At 50.9% G+C, this 27,320-nt stretch overlaps 1 protein-coding gene across 1 annotated transcript in view; it reads left to right on the top strand.

Moving 5' to 3' along the window:
* Window positions 1-27,320, top strand: part of LOC124583214 — a 71,791-nt gene that overhangs the window by 37,981 nt on the left and 6,490 nt on the right. Inside the window, exon 4 of the mRNA XM_047131336.1 lies at window positions 22,289-22,387. Within this exon, the coding sequence (XP_046987292.1) occupies window positions 22,289-22,387 (99 nt within the window). The remainder of the gene's footprint in view (window positions 1-22,288; window positions 22,388-27,320) is intronic.

The raw sequence follows: 27,320 nt of genomic DNA on the forward strand, positions 1-27,320 counted from the left end.
GGTCCACCTTGTACCGCTGGTTGAAGAGGAGGGCACCCTCCTTCAGGAGACGGTCAATGGAGGGGGCGTCCTCAGAAAAAACCCGCATAAGGCGGGTGGGGCCGGCCGAGTTGAAAATGCGGCGGACCGCCCACACCTCCAGCGTGGGATGGGCCTTGAGCTCCCCCAATACCTCCTCCTCCGTGATCGACGGACTGAGCCGAGTGATCATGGCGGTGAGGGTCGGCGGGTGACGCGGGGGTTGGGGTTGGCGGGTAGGAGATGGAGAAGGAGCAGGGGTAAGGGAGGCATTGGGGCCAAAACGGGTGATGGGGAGGCGGGAGAGGATGTCAATATGGAGGGTTGGGCTGGGGGAGGAGATGAGAACTGAATACCATCTGCGAGTAAGGAGAGAGATGGGGGCATCAGGGAAGTGTTGGCAGAGGAGGAGGGGGAGATTCCGGGCCTCGAGAAAGGAAGGATCAGGATGGGACAGGAGATATTTGTATAAACAGGGGGGAGGAGGAGGAGGAGGAGGAGGAGGAGGAGGAGGGAGCAGGGCCAGGTGGGGAGACATCCATGGCACCCTGGGGGGAGGATGGAGGTCGGGGCGGGGCCTTTTTGGGAGCGGAGGAGATGGTGACGGTGACGGTGAAGGCGAAGGCGACAGTGACGGCGACGATGATGACGGTGGTGGCGGTGATGGCAAAGGCGACGGGGAGAGCTGGGCGTGGACAGTGGCCTGACGGGCCACCACCCTCGCCGGATCTGCAGTGACAGGCTGGGGGAGTGGGGGGAAAGGATCAGAACGAGAGGAGCGAGAGGAAGAACCGGGAGAGGGGGCGACAAAGAGCGAGGGCGAAGGGAGAGTGAGGAGAGGTGGGATGGAAGGAGGGGGGTGTGACGGGGCACACCAAGTTATAGTGGTGGAGGCGGCGGAAGGGGATGTATAGACAATGGCGGTGGTGGTAGTGGTGGCGGTGGTGGTGGGGGCGGACATGACGACAGGGAGAAAAAACGCGCAGCACGAAAAGGAAAGGACACAAACTGGGAACAGACGAAGACGCAGACGGACGAAGACCAGGGTCGGACGACCAAGGTCGGACGGCGACGGCGGGTGGCAGGAACGCCGCAGCTGCTGCTGCCGTGGACGGGGCCGGGGCTGCTGCTGCTGCTGCTGGCTGGACCGCTGCTGCTGCTGCCACAGGAGGAGGACTGGCTGGCTGGCTGGCTGGCTGGCACCTGTAACACCTAACACTTCGATGAGCGCTGGAATCGCAGTATCGAAGGGCGGCAACCTTTCAGTGTACCGCCGGAGATGTACCTATAATTTTTTTTTTTCTTTATTGTAATTTTCATCACCTGATACAGGCGGGCTGGCAGCAGCATAGTACGCTGCTCTTCGCCGTAAGTGGAACAATAACAAGACATATAGGTGATTCAGACACTACAGTAAAAACGGCGGGCAAAAAAAGGAGATTTAAAAAACAATAAACATGAAGCTGTTCACGCTGGACTCGAAAAAACAGGAAACACTTGGTGACATGGCGCACAAAACACGGATGACGGCGAAGGCACACGTGAACAGTTGATGCGTGACGGTGACAGAACACTAAACACAGATCGAGGCACACACACGACACACAGATGGCAACGATCTCCGGCGCGCGAAAGTCCACTGAGCGTGTACGAGTCCGGGGACCTGCCAAGAGAGGAGGAGGATACCTATAATTCTAATTGTGTATTTGAAATACATTTGAAAATGTAAGGCGCGAACAGGTAGTATACATCAAACATTGAGAAACCATCATGAGGAAGGACAGGTAGTGGTGCCACTTATACCAAAAACATACATCGTACTTTAGAGAAATTAAACATAGGCTATGCACGATTTCCAGAAGTTATTCAAACAGCAAAGAATTGTTAACATACATCGAAAATAATTACTTAAAGTGATAACCGTTTCGTATTACTTTGTGTCAACGCCTACGAGATGTCGACTGTAGTAAAATTATGTTCAGTAGGCGTCCATGAGTTCTGCAAATTACGGAACAAAAACGGAGCATCTTTTTTAAAAACCGAAATTAGTAATGTTATTAAAACAAATCAAAACATGTGTGTCTATGTGTTGAGATAGTTGGAGTAGCGGCCATTGTAAGTGTTCTCGTAGCAACTATGACTGAGGCGTTGTATATAAGGGATAACAAGCAATTGACTACTAATTGCTAATTGTGATAATTGGCCACAAGTTGACTTTCTTCATAGGAAATCGGAGAAGCATTCCCGTAAATGTGTGCTTCTCGATATCGTCTGCTCGTTAAGTAGCTTGATATCTGGAGCTTTACTATGACAAAAGATCTCCATCTCTTCCATAAGGTCGAGGAAGTGACCTTTTTTACCCTTGTGCAACAACTTCCTTGATCACATTGCACTTGAGAGGAAAGATATTGCCGAAAAATCGAATTTCGCAGCCCATCTGGTAGCAATTGGTCATACAACTCCAGATTTGACATCGCAATTGAAGTTGTTGCACAAGAGTAAAATAGGTCGCTTCCTCGACCTTATGGAAGAGATGGAGATCTTTTGTCATAGTAAAGCTCCAGATATCAAGCTACTTAACGAGCAGACGATATCGAGAGGCACACATTTTTGGGAATGCTTCTCCGATTTCCTATGAAAAAAGTCAACTTGTGGTCAATTATCACAATTAGCAATTCGTAGTCAATTTTTTTTTTCTTTATTGTATTTCAATTCCCCATCGGGGCGGTCTGGCAGCAGCATAGGCGCTGCTCTTCAGCCGAAAGACATAGAACAAAAACAATAGAAGACATTGAAAAACAGCAAAGGAGAGAATAAGGTGAACATAGATATATAAAAGGGGGAACATCATGGAAGGCAATAGACAAAAAAACGGGGTGACTGTAAAATGGAGGTAAAAAACTGTTTAAAAGTAGCACACACAAAAAGCCACACACTGCGACGGTTAAAAGAACACAAGGCACAGTACGACAGGAGCATAAAGGTAGCGACGGATGGCATAGCACATAACGTAACACTGACGGCGAACCTCAAGGCAGTACACAATTAAAATCACACCTCTAGACGCACACGAGAAACAGCACTAAACACAACACTGATGTCGCACACTGATGATGATCAATACAGAGGATCTGCGAGGCGCTAGGAGATGAGGGAGACCTGAAGAAGGGACGGAGGGGAAGAGATGGGGGAGGTGAGCGGTAGGCGCGCGGAAGAGGGCCAGGTAGGGAGGGATGTGGGAAGGAGAGAGGCAAGTATGGGGTGCAGGGTCTCAGGGGAGGGGGGGACGGAGGGAAATCCGCTCTGGGAGAAGCAGAAAAGAGGAAAAAGGGGGCCCTGGGGAGGGGGGGGTGAACAAGGCCAGGTTATAGTTGGAAGGAAGGTTAGATGTCACGGCGAAGTTCGTCATCCAGGAGGGGGAGGCGTTGGAAATTGCCCTGATGAAGGAGATGGAGGGTGTGGAGCTGGGGAGAGGGAGGGATACAGTGATAGAGGCGCGGCAATGGACGGGGGGTGGAGAGGAAAGAGGAAACCAGAGGTTGGGGGGGATCAAGCCTGCAAACAATGTAAAGGATGCAGAGATGTTGGAGGAACAGGAGGAGGTGGGGGAAGGCAATCAGTTCATACAGGAGCCGTGTGGGGGAAGGAAGGCGGATATGGAAGGCAAGGCGCAGCGCATGGCGTTAAAGGATTTGGAGGGCCTTGTAAAAGCGGGTGGGGGCTGAGATCCAGGCGACGCTGGCATAACAGAGGATAGGACGGATGAGGGATTTGTAGGTGTGGAGGATGGTAGAAGGATGCAATCCCCATGTCCAGCCAGACAGGAGTTTCAGCAGGCAGAGGCGGGAATGGCCTTTCTGCTGGATGGTCAGGAGATGAGGGGTCCAGGTGAGGTGTCGGTCAAGGTTGAGGCCGAGGTATTTCAGGGTGGGGGTGAGTTGGATAGGATGACCATAAAGGGTGAGGTAGAACTCATGGAGGCGAAAGGAGCGAGTGGTGCGGCCTATGATGATTGCCTGGGTTTTGGAGGGGTTGAGACGGAGGAACCACTGGTTAAACCAAGTGGTGAACTGGTTAAGGTGGGTTTGGAGTGTACGTTGAGACCGATGAAGGGTAGGATAGAGTGCCAGGAAGGCAGTGTCATCAGCATATTGGAGAAGGTGGACTGGTGGGGGTGGCTTGGGCATATCAGCTGTATACAAGAGATAAAGCAGAGGGGAGAGGACAGAACCCTGGGGGACGCCAGCCGTGGGATAAAAGATACGGGAGTTTGTGTTGTGGAGGGTGACATAGGAAGGACGGTGCAAGAGGAAGGAAGCGACCAGACGGACAAAATTGATAGGCAGGGCGTAGGTTTGGAGTTTAAAGAGGAGACCGGGATGAGATACACGGTCATAGGTATTTTGGAGGTCAAGGGAAACGAAAATGGCGGAGCGACGGGAGTTGAGCTGGAGGGACAGAAGGTGAACAAGGTTGAGGAGTTGGTCGTCAGCAGGGAAGGAGGGTCGGAAGACACATTGGGTAAGGGGGAGGAGGTGCTGTTGAGCAAGGTGCTGATGGATACAGTGGGAGAGGATGGATTCAAAGACCTTACTGAAGACGGAGGTGAGGCAGATGGGACGATAGGAAGAGGCAGCAGAAGGGGGTTTGTTGGGTTTGAGGAATGAGAGGATGCGGGAGGTCTTCCACAGGTCAGGGTAGAAGCCAGTAGAGAGGACGACATTACAGTGATGGGCGAGGACAGTCAGGAAGGAATAGGGGCTTTCGTGAAGGTGACGGTAGGTGACACAGTCGTGACCAGGGGCCATGTTGCGTTTGGACCGGAGGATAAGTTGAATGTCTTGTGGTGTGATGGGAGTGTTTACGTCGGAGGGGAGCAACTGGCCCAAGTACTGGAGACTAGGAGCAAGTGGAGCGACCGAGGTATCGGCACCTTCCATGACTGTGGGGAAAAGAGAATAATCAAAGTGGGGATCATCGGGGATGGAGAAGACCTCGGAAAGGTGGGAAGCGAAGTGGTTGGCCTTACTGACGTTGTCAGGAAGGGGGCGATCGTTATGGAGAAGGGGGTAGTGGGGAGCGGAAAGGGAACCAGTAAGACGATGGAAGGAGGACCAGTACTTGGAGGAGTTGATAGGGAGGGTGGCGTTGAGTTGCGTGCAGGTCTGGCGCCAGTCGCAGCGTTTCGTTGCTGTAATAAGGTTCCATACGTGTCGCTGTATTTGCCGGTGGCGTTGGAGTGTATCCCTGTCACAAGTGCGCAGGAAGGAGCGATAGAGGCGGCGGGATTCACGGAGGAGGAGGACAGCCCGCGGAGGGAGTGTGGGACGGTGTGGTTGGATGGTTTTAGTAGGAACATGGGCCTCCACGGCGTCAGTAATTACCTTCTGAAGGAAGGACGAGGCGTGGATGATGTCGTCAGGATGGCGATAGGTAAGAGGGTGGCTTTCGACCTGGGTGGAGATGGAATCCCGGTAGGCATCCCAGTTGGCACGGCGATAGTCATGGACGACCTTGGGTGGGAGTGCAGGGTGCGGAGCCGGAGGGGGGCGGTGATCAGACGTTATGGTGAGAAGGACAGGGAGGTGATCGCTACCTGTGGGGTCAAGGACGGCGACAGCGATACGCCCAAGGAGGTTGGCGGAGGCAGTGACAACATCGGGGGTGGTGTCACTTTCGGGTCGGGTGCACTGGGGAAGGGGAACAAAGTCACCTTGGATTGTGGAGAGGAACTGATGCCACCACTGTAGGGCAGCAGGAGTGCGGCTATGGATGTTGAGGTCGGCAGCAATCACATAGGTGGAGAAGGTGTGGTCAATGTGTGAGATGAAGTCATAAGGAAGAGGAGCAGTGGAGCGGACATAGATGGTAGCACAGGTAATGGTGAGGGAGGGGAAGAAGACACTACGGATAAGGTGTTCAGTGGGGTCACTGAGGAGAGGTTGTGGCCGGACGGGGATATGCTTAAGGTGGCCAATCGCGACTCCACCCTGCGCACGAGGACCAGGAGCGTCAGTGCGGTGGAGGATATAGGGGGAGGTGCGGGAAGGATGGTGGGGCTGGAAAAAGGTTTCGTTCAAGAGGAAGGTGTCGACCTGGTCGTGGGAGAGGGTGTGCATGAGGAGGTATTTGTTGGAGTGGAAGGAGCAAATGTTCTGGAAGAGGATGCGAGACTCGTGCCGCGCCATGACGGGAAGGATGGGGGGGGGGGGAAGAGAGGGAAGGGAAGAGACTTAAACTAGGGTGTCAAGGCGGGTGAAGGTGAAGTGGGCTTGGATGTGGGAGTAAGTGGCGAAGGTGTTCAGGTGGAAAACAGAGCGAGTAGCGAGTGAGATTTGTTGGAAGGTGTGGGGGCGCTGAAAAGGGTGAATGTTTTGGAGTACAACGGTAATGAACCGGATGATGTCCTCGGCCGTGGGGGGTGGACGGAGGGAATTGTTGGGATGGACAGGGGGATCGACGGGACGAACTGGGACTGTAAGTTCAGGAGTGGCTGGAGGGGGTTTAGCTTTACACTTGTGGGAGTATGTGGGATGGGGGCCATTGCAGGTATTACAGGAAGGAGGAGCAGCGAGGTTGGGGCAGTTCTTAAGAAAGTGGGAGGCCTTGCAATGGGGACAGGTGGGGGGGTATTTGCAGTTGTGAGTCAGGTGGTCATTGTACATCAGGCACCGCTGCAACAGTAGGATTGGGGAGGGGATTTGGAGGATTCAACAGGGTGGCGACGGTGGTATATCAGGGCACCTTGGGTGAGGAGATGGTCTGTGGATGGGGCGGACTCAGAGAATACCCGCATGAGGTAGGTGGGACCAGAGGCATTGTGGATACGGCGGGCAGAGCGGATTTCCAAGTCCGGGTGGGAGTTCAGATCTACCAACACTTCATCCTCTGTGATCACTGGGCTGAGCTTGGTGATCACAGCAGTGTAGGTGGGGGGGGGGGGGTGACGGGAAGGCTCGGGATGACGAGGAGTGGAAGCGGAAAGGAAGGGTGTCAGAGAGGCGTGGGGACCAAACATAGCTCGTGGGGGTTCTCACAGAAGGTCTGTGTGAAAGGATGGGGACGGGGACTTGATAAGGACTGAGTCCCTGCGGGGAATGAGCTGGGAGATGGGAGCACCAGGTAAGTACTTTCGTATTTCCTTGGTGAGGGTACGAGCATTGAGGAACTTAGGATCGGGAGTTGACAGGACAAAGGTGTGGAGGGTGGGGTCCAAGGTATGGGTGGCAGGAGGAGGGGTGCTGTCCATGGTGACGGCAGGGGGAGGGGGAGGTGGTGGTGATTTTTTGTGGCAAGTGGTGGGAGCAGAGTCGGTAAGGACGTGCTTTTGGGGTTTTTTGGAGACTGGAGGCTGGGAGGAGGAGAGAGGGACGGGGAGGAGAGGGAGTTGGCGGGTGGCAGATCCCTGTGGCGTAGTGGAGGCACCGGGAGAAGCAGCTGGTTCAGTGGTGGCGATGGTGGCGCGGCGCGACGTGATGCGTGCAGGAGAAGCAGAAGGCGAAGCGACGGGGTCGGTGAGAGAGGGGAAGCCAACCACTTGAGGGGCGGCAGCAGAGGCGAACTTGAGGGTGGGGGTAGTAGTGGGAGCTGTTGAGGGTGTAGAGGCTGGAGGAAGGGCGTAGAGGGTGGGTATACAGCAGGGGAGGAGATTGGGGGATGGGTAAGTGGGGGAAGGGAAGGGGAGGTGTAAGGAGGGAGGCCAGGGGCGGCACTCCAAGAAGTGACTGTGGGAGAGGGGGAGGGGGAGGTGTAGATGACGGTGGAGGTGGGAGTACTCATTGCAGACGAACGGCGACGGACAGACGGACGTGCAGCAGGCGGCGGCGGCGGCGGCGGCAGTGGTTACGACGACAGCGATGGACATCGAGCAGGCAGGCAGACGGACGGACGGACGGACGAACGAACGAACGAACAGAGATAGCGGAGGGCGGGCAGACAGACAGACAGACACAATCTTCGAAGACGGAGATTCCACCCTGAGAGTAGCCCAGGCTTTGCAATCTGACGCTTTCGAAGGAGGGGATCCAACCCTCTAGATGTGGTAGTCAATTTTACTTTTTTTTTTTTTTACTTTATTGTTATTTTAAAACCTGTACAAATCAGGTGGGCTGGCAGCGGCACACTACGCCGCTCTTCAACCATAGTGTTTACAATAGTATAAGAACGGAGAATGATAATGAACAGAGGCACGGGCAAAAGAGAGAGGTCACAGAGACACAAAAAAAACACGGAGTCGTTCACACGTGACGATAACAACACTGAAAACACGTTGGCATGGCGCACAGAACACTGATGAATCCGACGGCAAAGGTGAACGTAGTAGTGGGACGGCGGACACAAAAAACACTAAACGACGGCACACACACGAGACACAGAAGGCGATGATCTCCGGTGCGCGAATGTTCACTATGCGTGTGCGGGTCCAGGGACCTGCCAAGAGAGGAGGAGGAGGAAGGGGAGTGGGAGAGAAAGAGGGGAGAGCAGAGATGCCACAGGCAGGGGAGATAGGGGGGAGGGAGGAAGGGGGAGAGGAAGCCGGGGGAAGAGAGGGGATGGAGGGGACGGGGAAAAGGAAAAAGAAGGGAAGAGAAGAGAAGGGAGGGAGGGTGCCGAAAGGAAAGGACACCGGAAGTGGGGGGCGGAGCAGGGTCAAAGTTGATAGGAGGGGTAGATGGAGCTGGCGGAAGCCACCTTGGGAGAGGGTAAGGAGGGTGGAGAGATGGAGGCCGGGCGGGACATGGGAATACAGTGGCGGGGGTGGGAGAGGATCAGGCATACAAGCGAGTGAGGAGGATCAAGTTCACGGGAGGTGTAGAGGATCTGTATCCTTTCAAGGAAAAGGAGGAGGTGGGGGAAGGGGATGAGATCATACAGGATCCGCGTGGGGGAGGGGAGACGGATGCGATAGGCAAGGCGGAGAGTGTGGCGTTCAAGGATTTGGAGGGATTTATAAAAGGTAGGGGGGGGGCGGAGATCCAGGCTGGATGGGCGTAACAAAGGATAGGGCGGATGAGGGATGTATAGGTGTGGAGGATTGTGGAGAGGTCCAGACCCCATGTAAGGCCGGAAAGAAGCTTGAGGAGACGGAGTCGGGGACGTGCCTTGGCTTGGATTGTCTGGAGATGGGGACTCCAGGAGAAGCGACGGTCGAGGGTGACGCCAAGGTACTTAAGGGTGGGAGTGAGGGCGATGGGACGGCCATAGACGGTGAGATAGAAATCAAGGAGACGGAAGGATGGGGTGGTTTTGCCTACAATGATCGCCTGGGTTTTGGAAGGATTGACCTTGAGCAACCACTGGTTGCACCAAGCAGTGAACCGGTCAAGATGGGGTTGGAGAAGACGTTGGGAGCTTTGCAGGGTGGGGGCAAGGGCAAGGTAGGCAGTGTCATCGGCAAGCAGGTGAAGGTGGACGGGGGCTGACGGCGGCGGCATGTCCGCCGTGTACAAAAAATACAGGAGGGGGGAGAGGACGGAGCCTTGGGGCACACCGGCAGAGGGGAAAAAGGTGTAGGAATCTGTGTTATGGATGGTGACATAGGAAGGACGGCGGGAGAGAAAGGAACCGATCAGACGGACGTAGTTAATGGGAAGGGCGAAGGTTTGGAGCTTGAAGAGGAGACCGGAATGCCATACGCGGTCATAAGCGCGTTCGAGGTCAAGAGAGAGGAAGATTGCGGAGCCACGGGAATTGAGCTGTTCGGAAAGGAGATGAGTGAGGTGAAGGAGAAGATCGTCAGAAGAGAAGGACAGCTGAAAGCCACACTGGGTAACGGGAAGGAGGCGGTGCTGGCGGAGATGCTGGTGGATGCATCGGGTGAGGATGGATTCCAGGACCTTGCTGAAGACCGAGGTAAGGCTGATGGGACAGTAGGAGGAGACGGCGGACGGCGGTTTACCAGGTTTAAGGAACATGAGGATACGGGAGGTTTTCCACAGGTCGGGGTAGTAACCGGTGGACAGGACTACATTGTAGAGCCTGGACAGTTTGGAGAGAAAAGAGACAGGAGCTTCACGAAGGTGACGGTAGGTGACACGATCGTGACCAGCAGCGGTGTTGCGTTCTGTGCAGAGTGTAGCAATGAGATCCTGTGTAGTGATAGGAGTACTGAGGTCCGTGTGTGCAATGTTGTCCAAGTACTGGAAACCAGGAGCGAGGGGAGGGACAGAGGTGTCAGTTCGATCGCGGATATCCAGGAACAGGGAGTAATCAAACAGGGGATCATCGGGGATGGAAAACACATCGGACAGGTAGGAGGCAAAATGATTGGCCTTACTAAGGGCGTCAGGGAAGGCGTGATCATCATGGAGGATAGGATAATAGGGGGAGGGTGTAGTTCTGGTAAGGCAACGGAAGGCCGGCCAGAACTTGGACAAGTTGATTGGGAGGGTAGCATTTAAACGGGTGCATGTCTGTTGCCAGTCCCGGCATTTCTTAGCCGCGAGCAAATTACGAATGTGTCGCTGGAGTTACCGGTGGCGTCGTAGTGTGTCAGGGTCACGCGTGCAGAGGAAGGCATGGTAGAGACGACGGGATTCACAGAGAAGGAGAACAGCCTGTGGGGGTAAGGTAGCACGGTGGGGGTGGATGGCGACAGTAGGGACGTGGGCTTCCACGGCCACAGACAAGGTCTGCTGGAGAAAGGAGGCGGCATGGGTGACATCGTCAGGGTGGGGGTAGGTGAAGGGGTGGCTATCGACCTGGGTGGAAAGGGTATCCCGGTAGGCATTCCAGTCGGCACGGGAATAGTCGTGGACAATCTTAGGGGGAGGGTCAGTACGAGGGTCGGGGCGAGGGCGACGACCGTCTGTAACGGTGATGAGGACAGGGAGATGGTCGCTACCAATAGGCTCCAGGACATCCACTGTTATGCGGCCAAGGAGGTTGGGGGAGGAGAGGATGACATCGGGAGTGGAGTCGGATTCGGTACGGGTGTGCTGGGGGATGTGGATGAGGTCCCCTTGAAGGGAGGAGATGAATCGATGCCACCGCCATAACTGGGTAGCGGAACGACTATGGATGTTGAGGTCGGCGGCGATCACGTAGGAGGAGAAGGTACGGTCGATGTGGGAGAGGAAGTCGAAGGGAATAGGGGCGTTGTGGCGGACATAGATGGTGGCGCAGGTAACGGTAAGGCCAGGGAAGAAGAGACTAAGGATCAGGTGTTCGGTGGGGTCGGGAAGGAGAGGTTGGAGCCGAACGGGGATCTGGCGATGGTGCCCAATGGCAACTCCGCCACGCGCAATTGGGAGGGGATTATCGGGGCGGTAGAGGAGGTAGGGCGAAGTGTGGACGGTGTGGTGGGGTTGGAGGAAGGTTTCATTAAGGAGGAAGGCGTCCACGCAGTGGGTGGCAAGGGTATGGAGGAAGAGGTTCATGTTGGTGGGAAGGGAGCGGATGTTCTTGAAAAGGATACGTTGCTGTCGCGCCATGACAGGGATTTAAACGAGGGTGTCAAGACGGGAGAAGGTGAAATGGGCCTGGTTGTTGGAGTAGGTGGCGTACATTTGGAGGTGGAAAACGGATCGGTCGGCGAGGGAGATCTGTTGGAGGGTGTGCGGGCGCTGAAAAGGATGAACATTCTGCAGGACAATGGTGATTAATCGGATAATGTCCTCAGCGGTAGGGGGTGGGCGAAGGGAGTTGCTGGGAGGGGTGGGGGCGTCCAGAGGGTGGACAGGAACGGTGAGTTCAGGAGTGGTAGGAGGGGGTCGGGCCTTACACTTCTGGGAGTAGGTGGGATGAGGGAGGTTACAGGTATTACAGGAGGGGGGGGGACTGGAGTTTGGGGCACTGCCGTAAAAAGTGGGCTTGCCTACAGTGCGGGCAGGTGGGGGCCTCGCGGCACTCAGATGTTGGGTGCGCATTATATTGCAAGCACCTTTGGCAGCGGAGGGATTTAGGAGGGGAACGAGAAGGGTCAACCTTATACCGCTGGTTAAAAAGGAGGGCACCCTCCTTCAGGAGACGGTCTATGGAGGGGCGTGCTCAGAAGAAACACGCGTAAGGCGGGTGGGGCCGGCAGCGTCATGGACGCCTACTGAACATAATTTTACTACAGTCGACATCTCGTAGGCGTTGACACAAAGTAATACGAAACGGTTATCACTTTACGTAACTGTTTTCAATGTATGTTAACATCAGAGGGTTGGATCCCCTCATTCGAAGGCGCCAGATTGCAAAGCCTGGGCTACTCTCAGGTTGGAATCTCCGCTTTCGAAGATTGTGTCCGTCTGTCTGTCTGTCTGCCCGTCTGCCCGCCGCTTACTGCTGTAGCTGTTCGTTCGTTCGTTCGTTCGTTCGTACGTCCGTCCGTCCGTCCGTCCGTCCGGCTGCCTGCTCGCTGTCCGTCTCCGCCGCTACCGCTGCTGCCTGCTGTCCGTCCGTCCGTCTGTTCGCCGCCGCCACCGCTGCCGCCGTCGCCGCCAGCCGGTGCTCGCCGCCACCGCCGCCGCCAGGCGGTGCTCGCCGCCGCCGCCGCCTGGTCGCTGCCGCCGCCGCCGCCTGGTCGCTGCCGCCGCCGCCGCCGCCGTCGCCGTCCGACCCTGGTGTTCGGCCGTCCTCGTCTTCCTCCGTCTTTGTCTTCGTCTGCCCTGGTTTGTGTCCTTTCCCTTTCGTTCTGTGCGTTATTGTTTCTCCCTGTCGTCATGTCCGCCCCCGCCACCACCGCCACCACTACCACCACCGCCATAGTTTACACTTCCCCTTCCGCGGCCTCCACCACTATAACGTGGTGTGCCCAGTCCCACGCCCCTCCTTCCATCCCACCTCTTCTCACTCTCCCTTCGCTCTCGCTCTTTGTCGTCCCCTCTCCAGCTTCTTCCTCCCGCTCCTCTCGATCTGATCCTTTCCCCCCACTCCCCCAGCCTGTCACTGCAGCTCCGGCTAGGGTGATGGCCCATCGGGCCACTGTCCATGCCCAGCTCTCCCCGTCGCCTTCGCCATCACCGCCGCCACCGCCACCGACATCGTCATCATCGCCGTCGCCTTCGCCTTCACCGTCACCGTAACCGTCACCATCTCCGGCGCCAACTCCAGCCCCAGGACCTGCCACTCCCCGCCACATTCCAGTTGTTCCCATCCCCCACACCTCCTCCGCCGCCGTCAAGCGCCCCAGTGGCACCCCTGCCTCGTCTGCTCCAAAAAAGGCTCCGCCTCGTCCCCCTTCCCCCACCCCTGATGTCATGGATGTCTCCCTGCCCGTCCCTGCCCCCTCCTCCTCCTCCTCTACCCCCTCCTCCTACCTTTACCTCCTCTCCCGTCCGGATCCCTCCCTCCTTGAAGTCCGGAACCTCACCCTCATCCTTCGCCAGAATTGTCCTGGTGCCCCCATCTCCCTCCTCACACCTAACCGTGATTCGGTACTCATCTCCTCCCCCAGCCCTACCCTCCACACAGACCTCCTTTCCCGCATCCCTGTCACCCGCTTTGGCCCTCAAGCCTCTCTCACCCCTGCTCCCTCGCCACCTCCCTCCCGCCAACCCCAACCCCCGCATCGCCCGCTGACCCTCACCGCTGTGATCACTCGGCTCAGTCCAGTGATCACGGAGGAGGAGGTGTTGGCGGAGCTTCAGGCCCATCCCCATCTGGAGGTGAGTGCGGTTCGCGGGTCCATAACACTGCCGGCCCCATTCGCCTTATGCAGGTTTTTTCTCAGCACGCCCCCTACATAGACCGTCTCCTGAAGGAGGGTGCCCTCCTTTTTAACCAGCGTTATAAGGTTGACCCCTCCCATTCCCCACTTCAATCCCTGCGCTGCCAGAGGTGTCTGTGCTATAACGCACACCCCACAGCTGAGTGCCGCGAGGCCCCCACCTGCCCGCATTGTAGGCAAGCGCACTTCCTCAGGCAGTGCCCTAACCTCCAATCCCCTCCTTCCTGCAATACCTGCAATCTCCCCCATCCCACCTACTCCCAAAAGTGTAAAGCCCGACCCACTCCGACCACTCCTGAACTCACCGTCCCTGTCCGTATCCAGGACGCCCCCACCCCTCCTGGCAATTCCCTTCGCCCCCCCCCTCCCACACCGCTGAGGATATCATCAGGTTCAACACCATCGCCCTTCAAAATGTTCATCCCTTTCAGCGCCCCCACACCCTCCAGCAGATCTCCCTTGCCACCCATTCCATATTCCAACTCAAGATGTACGCCACCTACTCCAACAACCAGGCCTATTTCACCTTCTCCCGTCTTGACACCCTCGTCTAAACCCTGTCATGGCGCGACAGCAATGTATCCTTTTCTACAATATCCGCTCCCTCTCCGCCAACAAGAACCTCTTCCTGCAGACCCTTGCCACCCACCGCGTGGATGCCTTCCTCCTCAATGAAACCTTCCTCCAACCCCACCACTCCATCCACACCTCACCCTATTTCCTCCACCGCTCCGATAACCCCCTCCCAATTGCGCGTGGCGGAGTTGCCATTGGTCACCACCGCCAGATCCCCATTCGGCTCCAATCTCTCCTTCCCGACCCCACCGAACACCTGATCCTTAGTCTCTTCTTCCCTGGCCTTACCGTTACCTGCGCCACCATCTATGTCCGCCCTAACGCCCCTATTCCCTTCGACTTCCTCTCCCACATTGACCGTACATTCTCCTCCTACGTGATCGCCGCTGACCTCAACATCCATAGTCGTTCCGCTGCCCAGTTATGGCGGTGGCATCGGTTCCTCTCCTCCCTTCAAGGCGACCTCATCCCCATCCCCCAGCACACCCGTCCTGAATCCAACTCCACTCCTGATGTTATCCTCTCCTCCCCCAACCTCCTTGGCCGCATAACAGTGGATGTCCTGGAGCCTATTCGTAGCGACCATCTCCCTGTCCTCCTCACCGTGTCAGACGGTCGTCGCTCTCGCCCCGACCCTCGTACTGACCCTCCCCCTAAGTATGTGCACGACTATTCCCGTGCTGACAGAAATGCCTACCGGGATACCCTTTCCACCCAGGTCGATAGCCACCCCTTCACCTACCACCACCATGACGATGTCACCCATGCCGCCTCCTTTCTCCAGCAGACCTTGTCTGAGGCCGTGAAGGCCCACGTCCCTACTGTCGCCATCCACCCCTACCGTCCTACCTTACCCCCACAGGCTGTTCTCCTCCTCCGTGAATCCCGTCGTCTCTACCGTGCCTTCCTCCCCACGTGTGACCCGGACACACTACGACGCCACCAGCAACTCCAGCGACACATTCGAAATTTGCTCGCGGCTAAGAAACGCCGGGACTGGCGACAGACATGCACCCGTTTAAATGCTACCCTACCAATCAACTCGTTCAAGTTCTGGTCAGCCTTCCATCGCCGTACCGGAACTAAATCCTCCCCCTATTGTCCTCTCCTCCATGATGATCATCCTCTCCCTGCCACCCTTAGTAAGGCCAATCACCTTGCCTCCTACCTCTCTGATGTATTTTCCAACCCCCATGATCCCCAGTTCGATTCCCCCCCCCCTTCCCGGATGTCCGCGATCGAACTGACACCTCCATCCCTCCAATCGCTCCTGGTTTCCAGTACTTGGACCACATTGCACACACGGAACTCAATGCCCCTATCACTACACAGGATCTCATTGTTACACTCCGCACAAAACGCAACTCCGCTCCTGGTCACGACCGTGTCACCTACCGTCACCTTCGTGAAGCTCCTGCCTCTTTCCTCTCCACCCTGTCCAGGCTCTACAATGTAGTCCTGTCCACCGGTTACTACCCCGACCTGTGGAAAACCTCCCATATCCTCATGTTCCTTAAACCTGGCAAACCGCCGTCCGCCGTCTCCTCCTACCATCCCATCAGCCTTACCTCGGTCTTCAGCAAGGTACTGGAATCTATCCTCACCCGACGCATCCACCTGCATCTCCGCCAGCACCGCCTCCTTCCCGTTACCCAGTGTGGCTTTCGGCCGTCCTTCTCTTCCGACGACCTTCTCCTTCACCTCACTCATCTCCTTTCCGAACAGCTTAATTCCCGTCGCTCCGCAATCTTCCTCTCACTGCACCTCGAACGTGCATATGACCGCGTATGGCATTCCGGTCTCCTCTTCAAGCTCCAAACCTTCGCCCTTCCCATTAACTCCGTCCGTCTGATTGGCTCCTTTCTCTCCCGCCGTCCTTCCTATGTCACCACCCATAACACAGATTCCTACACCCTTTTTCCCCTCTGCCGGTGTGCCCCAAGGCTCTGTCCTCTCCCCCCTTCTGTACCTTTTGTACACGGCGGACATGCCGCCGCCATCAGCCCCTGTCCACCTTCTCCAGTTTGGTTCATTGTAGGCAAAACCACCCCTTCCTTCCGCCTCCTTGATTTCTATCTCACCATCTATGGCCGTCCAATCGCCTTCACTCCCACACTTAAGTACCTTGGCGTCACCCTCGACCGTCGCCTCTCCTGGACTCCCCACCTCTGGACAATCCAAGCCAAGGCACGCTCCCGCCTCAGTCTCCTCAAGCTCCTCTCTGGCCGTACGTGGGGTCTGGACCCCTCCACCATCCTCCACACCTATTATTCCCTCATCCGCCCTATCCTTTGTTATGCCCATCTGGCTTGGATCTCCTCCCCTCCTATCTTTTATAAATCCCTCCATATCCTTGAAAGTCATGCTCTCCGCCTCGCCTATCGCATCCGTCTCCCCTCCCCCACGCGGATCCTGTACAATCTCATCCCCTTCCCCCACCTCCTCCTTTTCCTTTAAAGGATACGGATCCCGTACACCTCCCGCAAACTCGATCCTCCTCACCCGCTCGTCTCCCCGATCCTCTCCCACCCCCGCCCGCTGCCGCGCCTGTATTCGCACGCCCCACCCGGTCTCCATCTCTCCACCCTCCTTACCCTCTCCCAAGGTGGCTTCCGCCAGCTCCCCCTCCCTGATGATGTCCTCCTCCCCTCCATCTACCCCTCCTACCAACTTTGACCCTGCCCCACCCCCCACTTCCGGTGTCCTTTCCTTTGGGCACCCTCCCTTCTCTTCCCTTCCCTTCTCTTTCCTTTTCCCACGTCCCCTCCCTCCACCCCTCTTCCCCCGGGTTTCCCCCCCCCCCTTCCTCCCTGACCCCTTTCTCCCCTGCCCGTGGCATCTCTGCTCTCCCCTCTCGCTCTCCCACTCCCCTTCCTCCTCCTCCTCTCTTGGCAGGTCCCCGGACTCGCACACGCATAGTGAACATTCGCGCGCCGTAGATCGTAGACATCAGTATCTCGTGTGTGTGCTTCGTTTTGTGTTTCGTGCAGTTACGACTCCACTGTTCCCATGTGCCATGGCCGTTCTCTGTGTTTTGTGCGCCGTGTCCACAAGTGTTAGTGTTTTTATCGTCCAACGTGAACGGCTTCATGTTTATTGTTTTTTTGTATCTCCATTTTTTGCCCGCCGTTTTTTGTATTGTCTGTATCACCTCTCTGTCATGTTATTGTTCCACTTAAGGCTGAAGAGCAGCGTAATGTGCTGCTGCCAGCCCGCCTGTATAGGTGATTAAAATTACAATAAAGGAAAAAAAATGTAAGTTAACAATTCCTTTGCTGTTTGAATAAGTGCTGGATATCGTGCATAGCCTATGTTTAATTTCTCTAAAGTACGAGGTATGTTTTTGGTATAAGTGGCACTATTACCTGTCCTTCCTCATGATGGTTTCTCGATGTTTGATGTATACTACCTGTTCGCACCTTATATTTTCAAATGTATTTCGAATACACAATTAGAATTATAGGTACTTCTTAAGCCAGCTTGTATTTCATATGGGTCCTACTATTACTATAAGTTATGTAAAATCAAATTAGTTTATTAATATTCAAAACCGGTTGCTTGGCAACTTCAATACTGTTTTATCAACCTGTGAATGTACATATGGGTTCTGACCCAGTGCTTATGCGAAAGCGTACAACCAGTGATGGGACGAATGATATGTGCATTACAACGCCGTTAAATATAACAAAATTGCTACTCTACACCCTCAAAATTATTTTTTTTAATATTATTTAATGGCATGTGAATTGTTACTTAGTGGCTTGTTAGGACTATTACTATTTTATATATTTGACTTCTCAGTTTTAACGTAATATTTACGTAAATCAAGAACGATGTACTTTTAACCTCCCACGCCAAATGATGGGGCTATGTTTTACAGTAAGCAACCGTGTATATTTGATATCATGTATGTATGGGTTCTGACCCAGTGCTTATGCGGAAGCCTATAATAACTGTTATAACACTGCTAGCTTGCCATAAGGGACAAACGAGACGTACAACAGCATGTCGGTTAAATATGATAACAAAAAATGGTTCAAATGGCTCTGAGCACTATGGGACTTAACATCTATGGTCATCAGTCCCCTAGAGCTTAGAACTACTTAAACCTAACTAACCTAAGGACATCACACAACACCCAGCCATCACGAGGCAGAGAAAATCCCTGACCCCGCCGGGAATCGAACCCGGGAACCCGTGCGTGGGAAGCGAGAACGCTACCGCACGACCACGAGAGGCGGGCAAATATGATAACAGAATTGTTTATCCACACCTACAAGCATCTTTGTAATGAACATTGTGTTTCACGGCATTTTAATTATTAAGTAATGGCAGTTTCGTACTGTTATTATTTTTTATATATTTGACTCCTTAGTCTTAACGTAAAATTTTACGTAAATCACGAACGTTGTACTTCTAACTTCCCACGCCAGATGGTGGGTATTATGTTTGTCTTTAAAAACCTGTGTTACACCTCATTCATGTTATTCATTTATTATTGTTTTTCATTATCTTTTGCTCTTTTATATGTCCTGTACTCTGACAACTTATCATCGATCTGTTTTATGTTTTATAAGTTTGTTTTTTCTAAAAACAATACGCCAATGTATTTTAGATATTTCCTTCCGCCTTCGTCTGCTATGTGTTGTACGTACATTTTTAATTTGAATTACTGCACGATTCACAAATGCACAAGAGTTATTTAGTGTTAATATCTCGCAAAACCAGTAATACTATGTCTTCACGTGACACATGTCACATAGAGGGCGTGTCAAGCCCCGTCACACCGAGGTCTGCTGAACAAGGGCATGTAAACAGCGACCTCAGTCTATGTGATCGCCGTAAGCTTATTGACAACAGTGCTTACTAATTTAAGTTATAATTACAGGTATGTTCCTAACATGTGTTATGTTCATATGCAGATGTAATTGTGATTTTCTGTTTTATACTCTCTGATCGTAATGTGAAAAAATTTTTTAACTTATAGCATTGAAGATGGTCACTAAGTGACCGAAAATCGATTTTGCGATAATAAACAAAAATTTACGACCAATGCTGTCTCTCCTTCCAAGTATATTAGAAGTGTTACAGAGCCAAACACTCGGCGAAGTAAGAAATCAGGAAAAGAAATGTCGGGTATGGTGTTCCGCTACATATTCCCAGAGTGACGGACAGAATTGACCGTATATTGTGCAAACACGGCGTAAAGACGATTTTCAAACCGACAAGGAAGATCAAAGATTGGACCCACTTGCAATGTCGGGAATATACAACATATCATGCACATGCGGTAAAGTTTGTGTCGGAATGCCTGGACGATCAGTCTACACTAGGATCAAAGAACATAAGCGACATTGCAGATTGGACGTGGTGGAGAAATTGGCCGTGGCAGAGCACGCGCTGATTGAGACCGACCACGTAATAAAATTCGCCGACACGGAAGTTCTGGCTGTAGGAAAGCACTATCACACACGCTTGTTCAGAGAAGCTGTACAAATACAAAAACACGGGAATAGCTTCAGCAAAAAAGAAGAAAGGCTTAAGATAAACGGATCCTGGCTTCCTGTGCTGCAGCGAACGATCGTCGCAGGTAGCAAGAGGAGAACCGCACCGGAAATGACCGCGTAGAAGGCCTCAGGCGTTGGCGCGCCAGGTACATATTAGTCTGCGGTCGCGAGCTCGGCTCCAGTTCACCACCGGCAATGGAGGGTGAAGCTTCCATAACGCCAGCCACTCGTGCTGGCGAAACGTCACTAAAAGCATTTGACGAACGTCGGCCGAAGAACCCAAGACAGAAGCCAATAGGCAGTTTGTCATACTCATCATATACATATGGCTGCAGAAGTGGTTGCAAAATCAACCAGGGGCTCTGTATCAACACCTTGCGTTCCATCTGCGTATGAGTTCAGTTCCGTCTGATCATAACCTCTCGTTTTTGAAGTAAAGTGTGAGTATGAAGACCACGAGACTACATGGGAATGTGCGTTTCAGTGAAGTAACTTTCGACAGTAGGTTTGTAACAGTAGACTTCTCTGCGTTTTTCAGGGTCAAATAATTTTGGTTGTCTGATTAATAAATGGTACGAGTGTGACCAATAAGATATCTTAAAAAACGCTGGTCTCTCTCTCCTTCACTCTTATTTATGATGTTTAATCAGTTACAAAATTCATTGTACTTGACGCAGCTAAACTTCTGCTTTCTCCGTCTCTCTGTCCACGTGTGTGTGCTGGCGAAGAAAGGATGGACCTGTATAAGCGCAGCGGTATTTCGTACTACCACTTCTAAATTATTTACATTCACCGATGGTAGCTGTTTCTACAGTTCCTTAAACATTTTTCCTTGCAGGATCTGAACACGGTGGCGGTGTCTCACAATCTTCAAAGGTGCCCTAAACTTCGCTGTTCCCACTCCATTCTCTCACATGCTATCTTAAAGCCGCTTGTATTCTCTCTCACATGTTGTCTTAAAGGCGTATGTACATGGGAGATTTCTGAGAGCCTGCCATAGAATACACAGAAGGAGCTCTTCCAGCACTCTGCCAAAAGAGTACCCATCCACAGACGAAACACACCTCTTTAAAAACTGTCTTCCTTGCCGCAGCACAGCCTAGAGATACAATGTGCGTTGTTACTATTAGTGTGTCCGACACAAAGTCAGCTTTTCTCGAAGCTCAGTCTATTCTGACTGACGGAGTAACTCCCTGGCATCCATGGGAGTGCCCCAGTAGGCCTTCTGCAAATTCTGCTGGTGTTGTTTCCTCTGACAGTTTATGAGTCTTGGCACGTCCCGTCATCTACATTCAAGTGCATCCAATTCAGTATAGCAAATTCTACACAGTTAAACAATGGCAATGGGTGGCACTAACTCATAATTCATTTATCGGTGGACGTTAATTTATTCCGATTATTGTTTTTTTATTTTTTATTTTGGTTTTTCCATCAGTTACGGGACAGTTTACGAAAAAATGGTCATACAACAATGTACTAAGTTATTTCTTCCTCAGAGTTTCGGCTCCTGTTGTTTCTTACTCCTCAGACTGTCTTTCGACCAGTCCCACATTACCCATTTTCCGGATTTCTTTGTGTTCTTTACTAGGACCACCTAAAAGTGAAGTTCAGCAACTTTGATTTAAGCTAACCATTTTTTACCTGATGAAAGTGATTGGGGGAGTCTTAGTGTGCTATTTTACCTACTGTGAACGAATTTTAATTAGTGACAAACATTCCTAAACAGAAAATAAAGTGAAGTAAAATAAACTTAAATGGGTCTGAATTACATCCTAAGTTATATGAAGAAAGTACAAAGAAAACTACTACTATCAAGTTGCGTACAAACTAGATATTCTACAGACGTCATTTCTCCACAATATCGTCTAATAAGAAGAAGACATCAACAAAAATCTCATTGTGCTCAGCCCCTCTCTATGTAAGTTGCCGATTTCTTGTTATTTTGCTTCACGCAGTGGTTGTGATGTAAGAATCTGTCCCAGTAATGCTGCTCCTGATTCATGATGGAGTGTTTCTTCCAAGAAATGTATTGTGGTTACGTGTTGTGTGTACGTGTAACCCGCCAGGGTAGCCGATAGCGCTAACGCGCTGCTTCCTTGACTCGGGTAGGCGCGCCGGCCCCGGATAGAATCCGCCCGGCGGATTAACGACGTGGGCCGATGTGTCGGCCAGCCTGGATGTGGTTTTTAGGCGGTTTTCCACATCCCGCTAGATGAATATCGGGCTGGTTCCCATGTTCCGCCTCAGTTACACGACTCGCAGACATATGAACACATTCGCACTATTCCATGGATTACACTCGACGCAGACAGTTGGGGTACACTAATTCAGACCCGGGGGGTACGGGGTGGAGGCAGGATGGGCATCCGGCTACCCTTTCAACATTAACATGCCAACTCCGATTAACGATGGCTGACCCTGCGTAACTGTGGGACAACGTTCAAGCGATAGAATAGAATAGTTGTGTACGTGTAGTTCCAGCACTTCCAGGAAATGTATTGTGATTACGTGTTGTGTGAACGTGCCGTTGCAGTACGGGGAGAGGAGGCGCAGCTCGGCGCTGGAGAGCGGCGGACTGACGCCACGGGCTGCGCGGCGGCTCGCGGAGCACTGCTACAGCAACCCGCAGCAGGTGAGTCAGTGGCTGCAGCAGAAGCAGCGTTAACAGGTCGGCTGGCGCCAACCTCTCATAACGTCATCATACAATATTTATCGCCGTAAATGTTAGCAACTGCGTACTATAAGTAGAAGATGTACTTACGATTTTATTTAGACTGTGTCATTGCAGTTATGGAATACACGGTCGAATATGTTTTATAATCCGAAGATATCTGAATCTGACCGAAGTCGATAGTCTAAACAAGTAATAATTCCGATATGGTGCAGTTCCTAACACTTATGAAGGCTGTGCTACACCACCTATAGAAAAAATAGCGTCATAAAGTTTTAATCATTGAGCTGTGACACACAGGCGTGGAGGAGAACAGGGCCTGGTTTGGCTACAGTTTTAAAACTTCTGTAGGCTTCTATACACCACCATAAGTAAATGTAGACCACAGAAGTTTTCCTAGTAGCTTTGGTACGTTAAGGTCGTACACGCATTACCTGTGCATTGGGTGTGTTGCATACCTTCTGGGGGTTATTTCACAACGATCACCGTCTTTACATATGCGATTAGAGTCTTAGTGGGTTTGCCTGAACCCGGAAGTGGTGAACCATCTAGATACTCAGTAAGGACATCTAAACGGCCGAGTAGCCTGCAGAACATTTTTATTCTTCGATGTTATCCCCCTTGCCTGTTGCTTAAGAATAAGTAATAATTGTAGCAAAAAAGGAATTGTAAATGATTAATTCATGTTTTATTCAAACATTGTTGATTTGTAGTGTTAAATAGAAGGATGTAGTAGTAAAAATCAAGAAAACAACGCAGATTTATCACATAGTGCTAGAAAACGCAATTTCCTCGACAAAAAGGCAAAATAGAGAAAAAGTCAAAGATGGCTTTAATATTCGTTGAACTTACATAGAACATGTTTCAAACAGCTGTCGCATTTATAACACGAAACTCTCGCCTTTGATCATGATGAAGAACATTACCTTCAGTACAAAATGACAACGATAATTATACATATTCTTCACTATTTGTGTTTACATCAGAAGTATTTACTTTGGTTGGATAAAAGCGCAAATTTTATGCGCTCAACTAATTTTTGTGGCTTGTAATATGCAGTTTATATTCTGTAAGAATATAAAATACACAATGGACTAACACTGAATGATGTTCGATTCTAATTACATGCAAAAAAGCAACCAAAAAAACAAAGGGAACTAGTCTGCTCTCATTTTCTCTCTTACACATTCACTTATGTTTCTTTCCCTATCAATTCTATCAATTCTGCCGTCAATCCTACCATTTACTACGTCATTTATGTTGTTTTGGTTGAGTGCAACTCTAGTTTTGACAGATGAGAGGGCACGACATGCGCGAGGCTGGACACGCGAACGCCGTTCTCTAGGAGGTATCAGCGTCTGGGAGCAGGCTGCTTTATCAAGCAGGCGACACTTTCACACTCTGCATTTGGTAGAAACGAGAGGCCACGCAGTAACGTGGTTTGCAGAACGGCAGGTAACGGGAAGAGTTCGTTATCGCCTGGATTACTGCTGCTGGGAAAACCCAACAGCATTGGCGTTGGAGGACCCTGATAATATGAAGCCCCAACCAGGTGGGAGCTCAGCGGCTGAAAATTCATTTCATAGCCGCAAAATACATACGAACCAAACCATTAAATATCACAGTTAGGACGACCTCCTGATACATCAAATAGGACTTAAGCTATTCAAGGTGCAAGTTTTGTAGATACTCACGATTACAGGAAGTTAATAACGTGTAAAACGACATAACCTGCAGTAGTAGCACTCTAAAATAGAACGCAAGTAGTCGCGTGGACTACAAGTGGCTGCCATTTTCTCAGCTAAGAAAGAAGCATGTGATATTTTAAGAAAACTTTATTTTTTTGTGTGTTGCCCATAGTAATATATATTAAAAACATTCAACAAAGGTTAACGTATTTCGTCATATTTGAAGGAAGAACAAAGTTTCAACAATAATACACAGTTTTAACTAAAATGATGTAATTCAGTTTGGCTGAGATTTAAAAAAAATACATATAATAATAAATCACAATCTAATTGTAGCTTTCGGAACCAGACATACAGACTGTCTCGATGTTATTGAGGTAAATGAATTTATTACACGCATTACACAATTTTCGAGTACTTCTATTTCGTATACTTCCTCAGCGATAGCAGCGACCCAGAAACTCCTCTGTGTCACTCCCGAGGTTGACGCCCGTCTTTCCATAAGAAGAATGCCAGGACGCTCTTGCAGAATATAGTCCTCATCTATAGAACTTAATAATATCTTCCTTGTTCCTAGTCTCCTCTAGCCACGCTAGTATTCGAGCTTCTAGTCTCCGATCGACGATTCTGCACGATTGTTGGAATGGATATGCAATCTAAAACAATAGTTTGTCAATATGATAAACGTATTACAACGAACATAGCGGGGAAAACAACAACAAAAAAGAGCTGTGTTTCAAAAACACTTACATAACAATTCGCGCCGATTACAGTGATAGATCGCTGACTTCGCGAGACTCCTGTGACACAACTACAAGCGACTGGCCCTCGCACAAGCTCAGAGGGTCTTCCAACAGTCCATCCTAAAATTCACAGAGGCTCGAATCATAGTCCGTACCCGAATTTCACACTTTTTTCAATTTTTCTAACTGTATTACATGAACGTGATCCACGCGACCGCTGCAAGTTTATGTTGTTTCTAAGACCCAGGTAACAGAAGATCGCGCTTGAGCATTTCTACCGAAGTGCATTTCCAGAATTTTTATCATCGTAATACATTTTTAATTATAAGCTGCAATGTTCATTTGGAAAATGAAAAATTTGTTTTAATGGAAAATAACTTATAAATCGGTAAGAGTAGCGAAGGTATGAGAAAGTAGGATACAGTAGCTAGTTACAGTCATCAAATCTCACTACGTTTGGTAAAACTTAATAGTAAATAGCTATAAGTTTAAAGAATTGCCGTACAACAGATCGAGGTCATTTAGGGCAGCCGCCACCTTGCGACTGGACGATCGACTTTGAGTAGGAGGTCAGATCAGAAGTATCCCGACACCCCCACGTAACGCGGAAACGACCACTAGATATCATGAGAAGCGGATCCAGCGGTTAAAAATGAGCGGGGAGTATTGTGTTGTCAGGAGAGCAGCAACAACAGCAAAATGGGTCGGCATGAGAGCTCACTGACTTTGAACGGGGACTAATCATTGGATGTCACCAGAGAACCACCAGGGATATTCCAACCCTTCTAAGGATGTGGTCGTCAACTGTTGATGATGTGACTGAGAAGTGGAAACGCAAAGGAAAAACTACAGCTAAATCAACTGATTGGCGGACCTCATGTACTGACGGAGGAGAACTGTCGTGCATTCCGCTGGGTTGATGTAAGAAGTCGGAAGAATTTATGGAAGGAATCAATGACTCTAGATTTCCAAAGTGCTACCAGTAGTACAGCCAGCATAGTAACTTTGTCTTGAGACTTAAAGAGAATGCGATATAATGGTCGAGCGACTCGTCGTAAGCCACATATTTCCGTAGGTCAATGCTGATCGACGCTTTAGTTGGTGTAAAAAGCGGCGCCACTGGACAATAAATGACTGGAAACAACTGATTCTACGAATCACGCTATGCACTGCGTCAGTCCGACGGAGGGGTATGGCTTTGGCTAATACCTAGAGAACATCATCCGCGATCATATGCTATTGCAACACTGCAACATCGATCACAGAGCCCTCCTAACTTAATGAAAATTTTTCATTTGTGTCCGCTTGACTACATAAATAAAGTGGAAGAATGGCGTGTCCAAAGGACCTCACGAAGAATGTAGTGTTATGATCTGCGGATATTTCTCGTGGGTAGAGTCTAGGCCCTCACTGCGCCTAGGATACCGCTAGAAGCGGAATATTAACAAATTTTACAGTTCGTCGCATACAGCAGACAAACATTTCGGGGACGATGAATCTTCGTATCAGTATGTCAATTCATCCTGTCATAAAACAGCATTTCTGAGGCAATTGTTTGTAGACAACAACATTCCTGAAATGCCCAGACGGTGTCCCAACCTAAATCCAATGGAATACCTACTAGATGAGGCTGAACGTCGACTATGCCCCACACCGCTGTGTCGAACATCTCTTGTTTCGGGTACTCAGGAATAATGGGTCTCATTCCTCCACAGACGTTCAGATACCTCACTGACAGTGTCCCAGCAGAACTGAAGGAGAAGGATGGACACTCTCCATACTAATATCCACTAATAGGTGTCAGAATTCTTTTCATCTGATAATGTATGATCCCATGAGTGATGTGTTGGTGATTGAAATTTTTCAGAGGACAGTTTCTTGAACTTGCAAAAACTTCGTGCAGCGCTTGTGAGAAAGAAATTTGTCGGCCAACAGTTTCATGGAATTCCGAAATTTCGAGCAGAAGTCCTATTACCTTAATTTTCATCAGTTAGTTCCTGGACTAACTTTTTAGAAAAAGCGTCGGACTTATGATGTGTTATTTCCTTTTATCTGGAGAAAATTAACATTTATCAGAAGTGCTAGACCTGCAGATTTTTTTCGACAGTCAGCCACATTGACTTCGGTATTAAACAGTAAGGTGGTGTGCTGTACTTGGCACTGCAAGAGACTGTCTGTCTTTGTGTTACTTCTGAAACTCGAAGACTCAGTACCATTTTATTACGTCTAAACGTAAATAAGCTTCTTTATCGAAAATTATTAATGTTCACCACTGACCAAAAACGCAACTGCAAGTATTAATTACTAAGGAATTAACAGAACATTTTGTTGGGTAATGAAACAGGAGTCATGGACACGGGTCAAAACCTACTGACTTGCAAGAAGTTCGATAACAAGCACAGGATGAAAGCTACGTCGCATCATTACATCGAAGAATTCAATCTCCGACTGTAAAACATGGGT

The sequence above is a fragment of the Schistocerca americana genome, chromosome 1 (genome assembly GCF_021461395.2).
Source record: "Schistocerca americana isolate TAMUIC-IGC-003095 chromosome 1, iqSchAmer2.1, whole genome shotgun sequence".
Classification (NCBI taxonomy): Eukaryota; Metazoa; Arthropoda; class Insecta; order Orthoptera; family Acrididae; genus Schistocerca; species Schistocerca americana.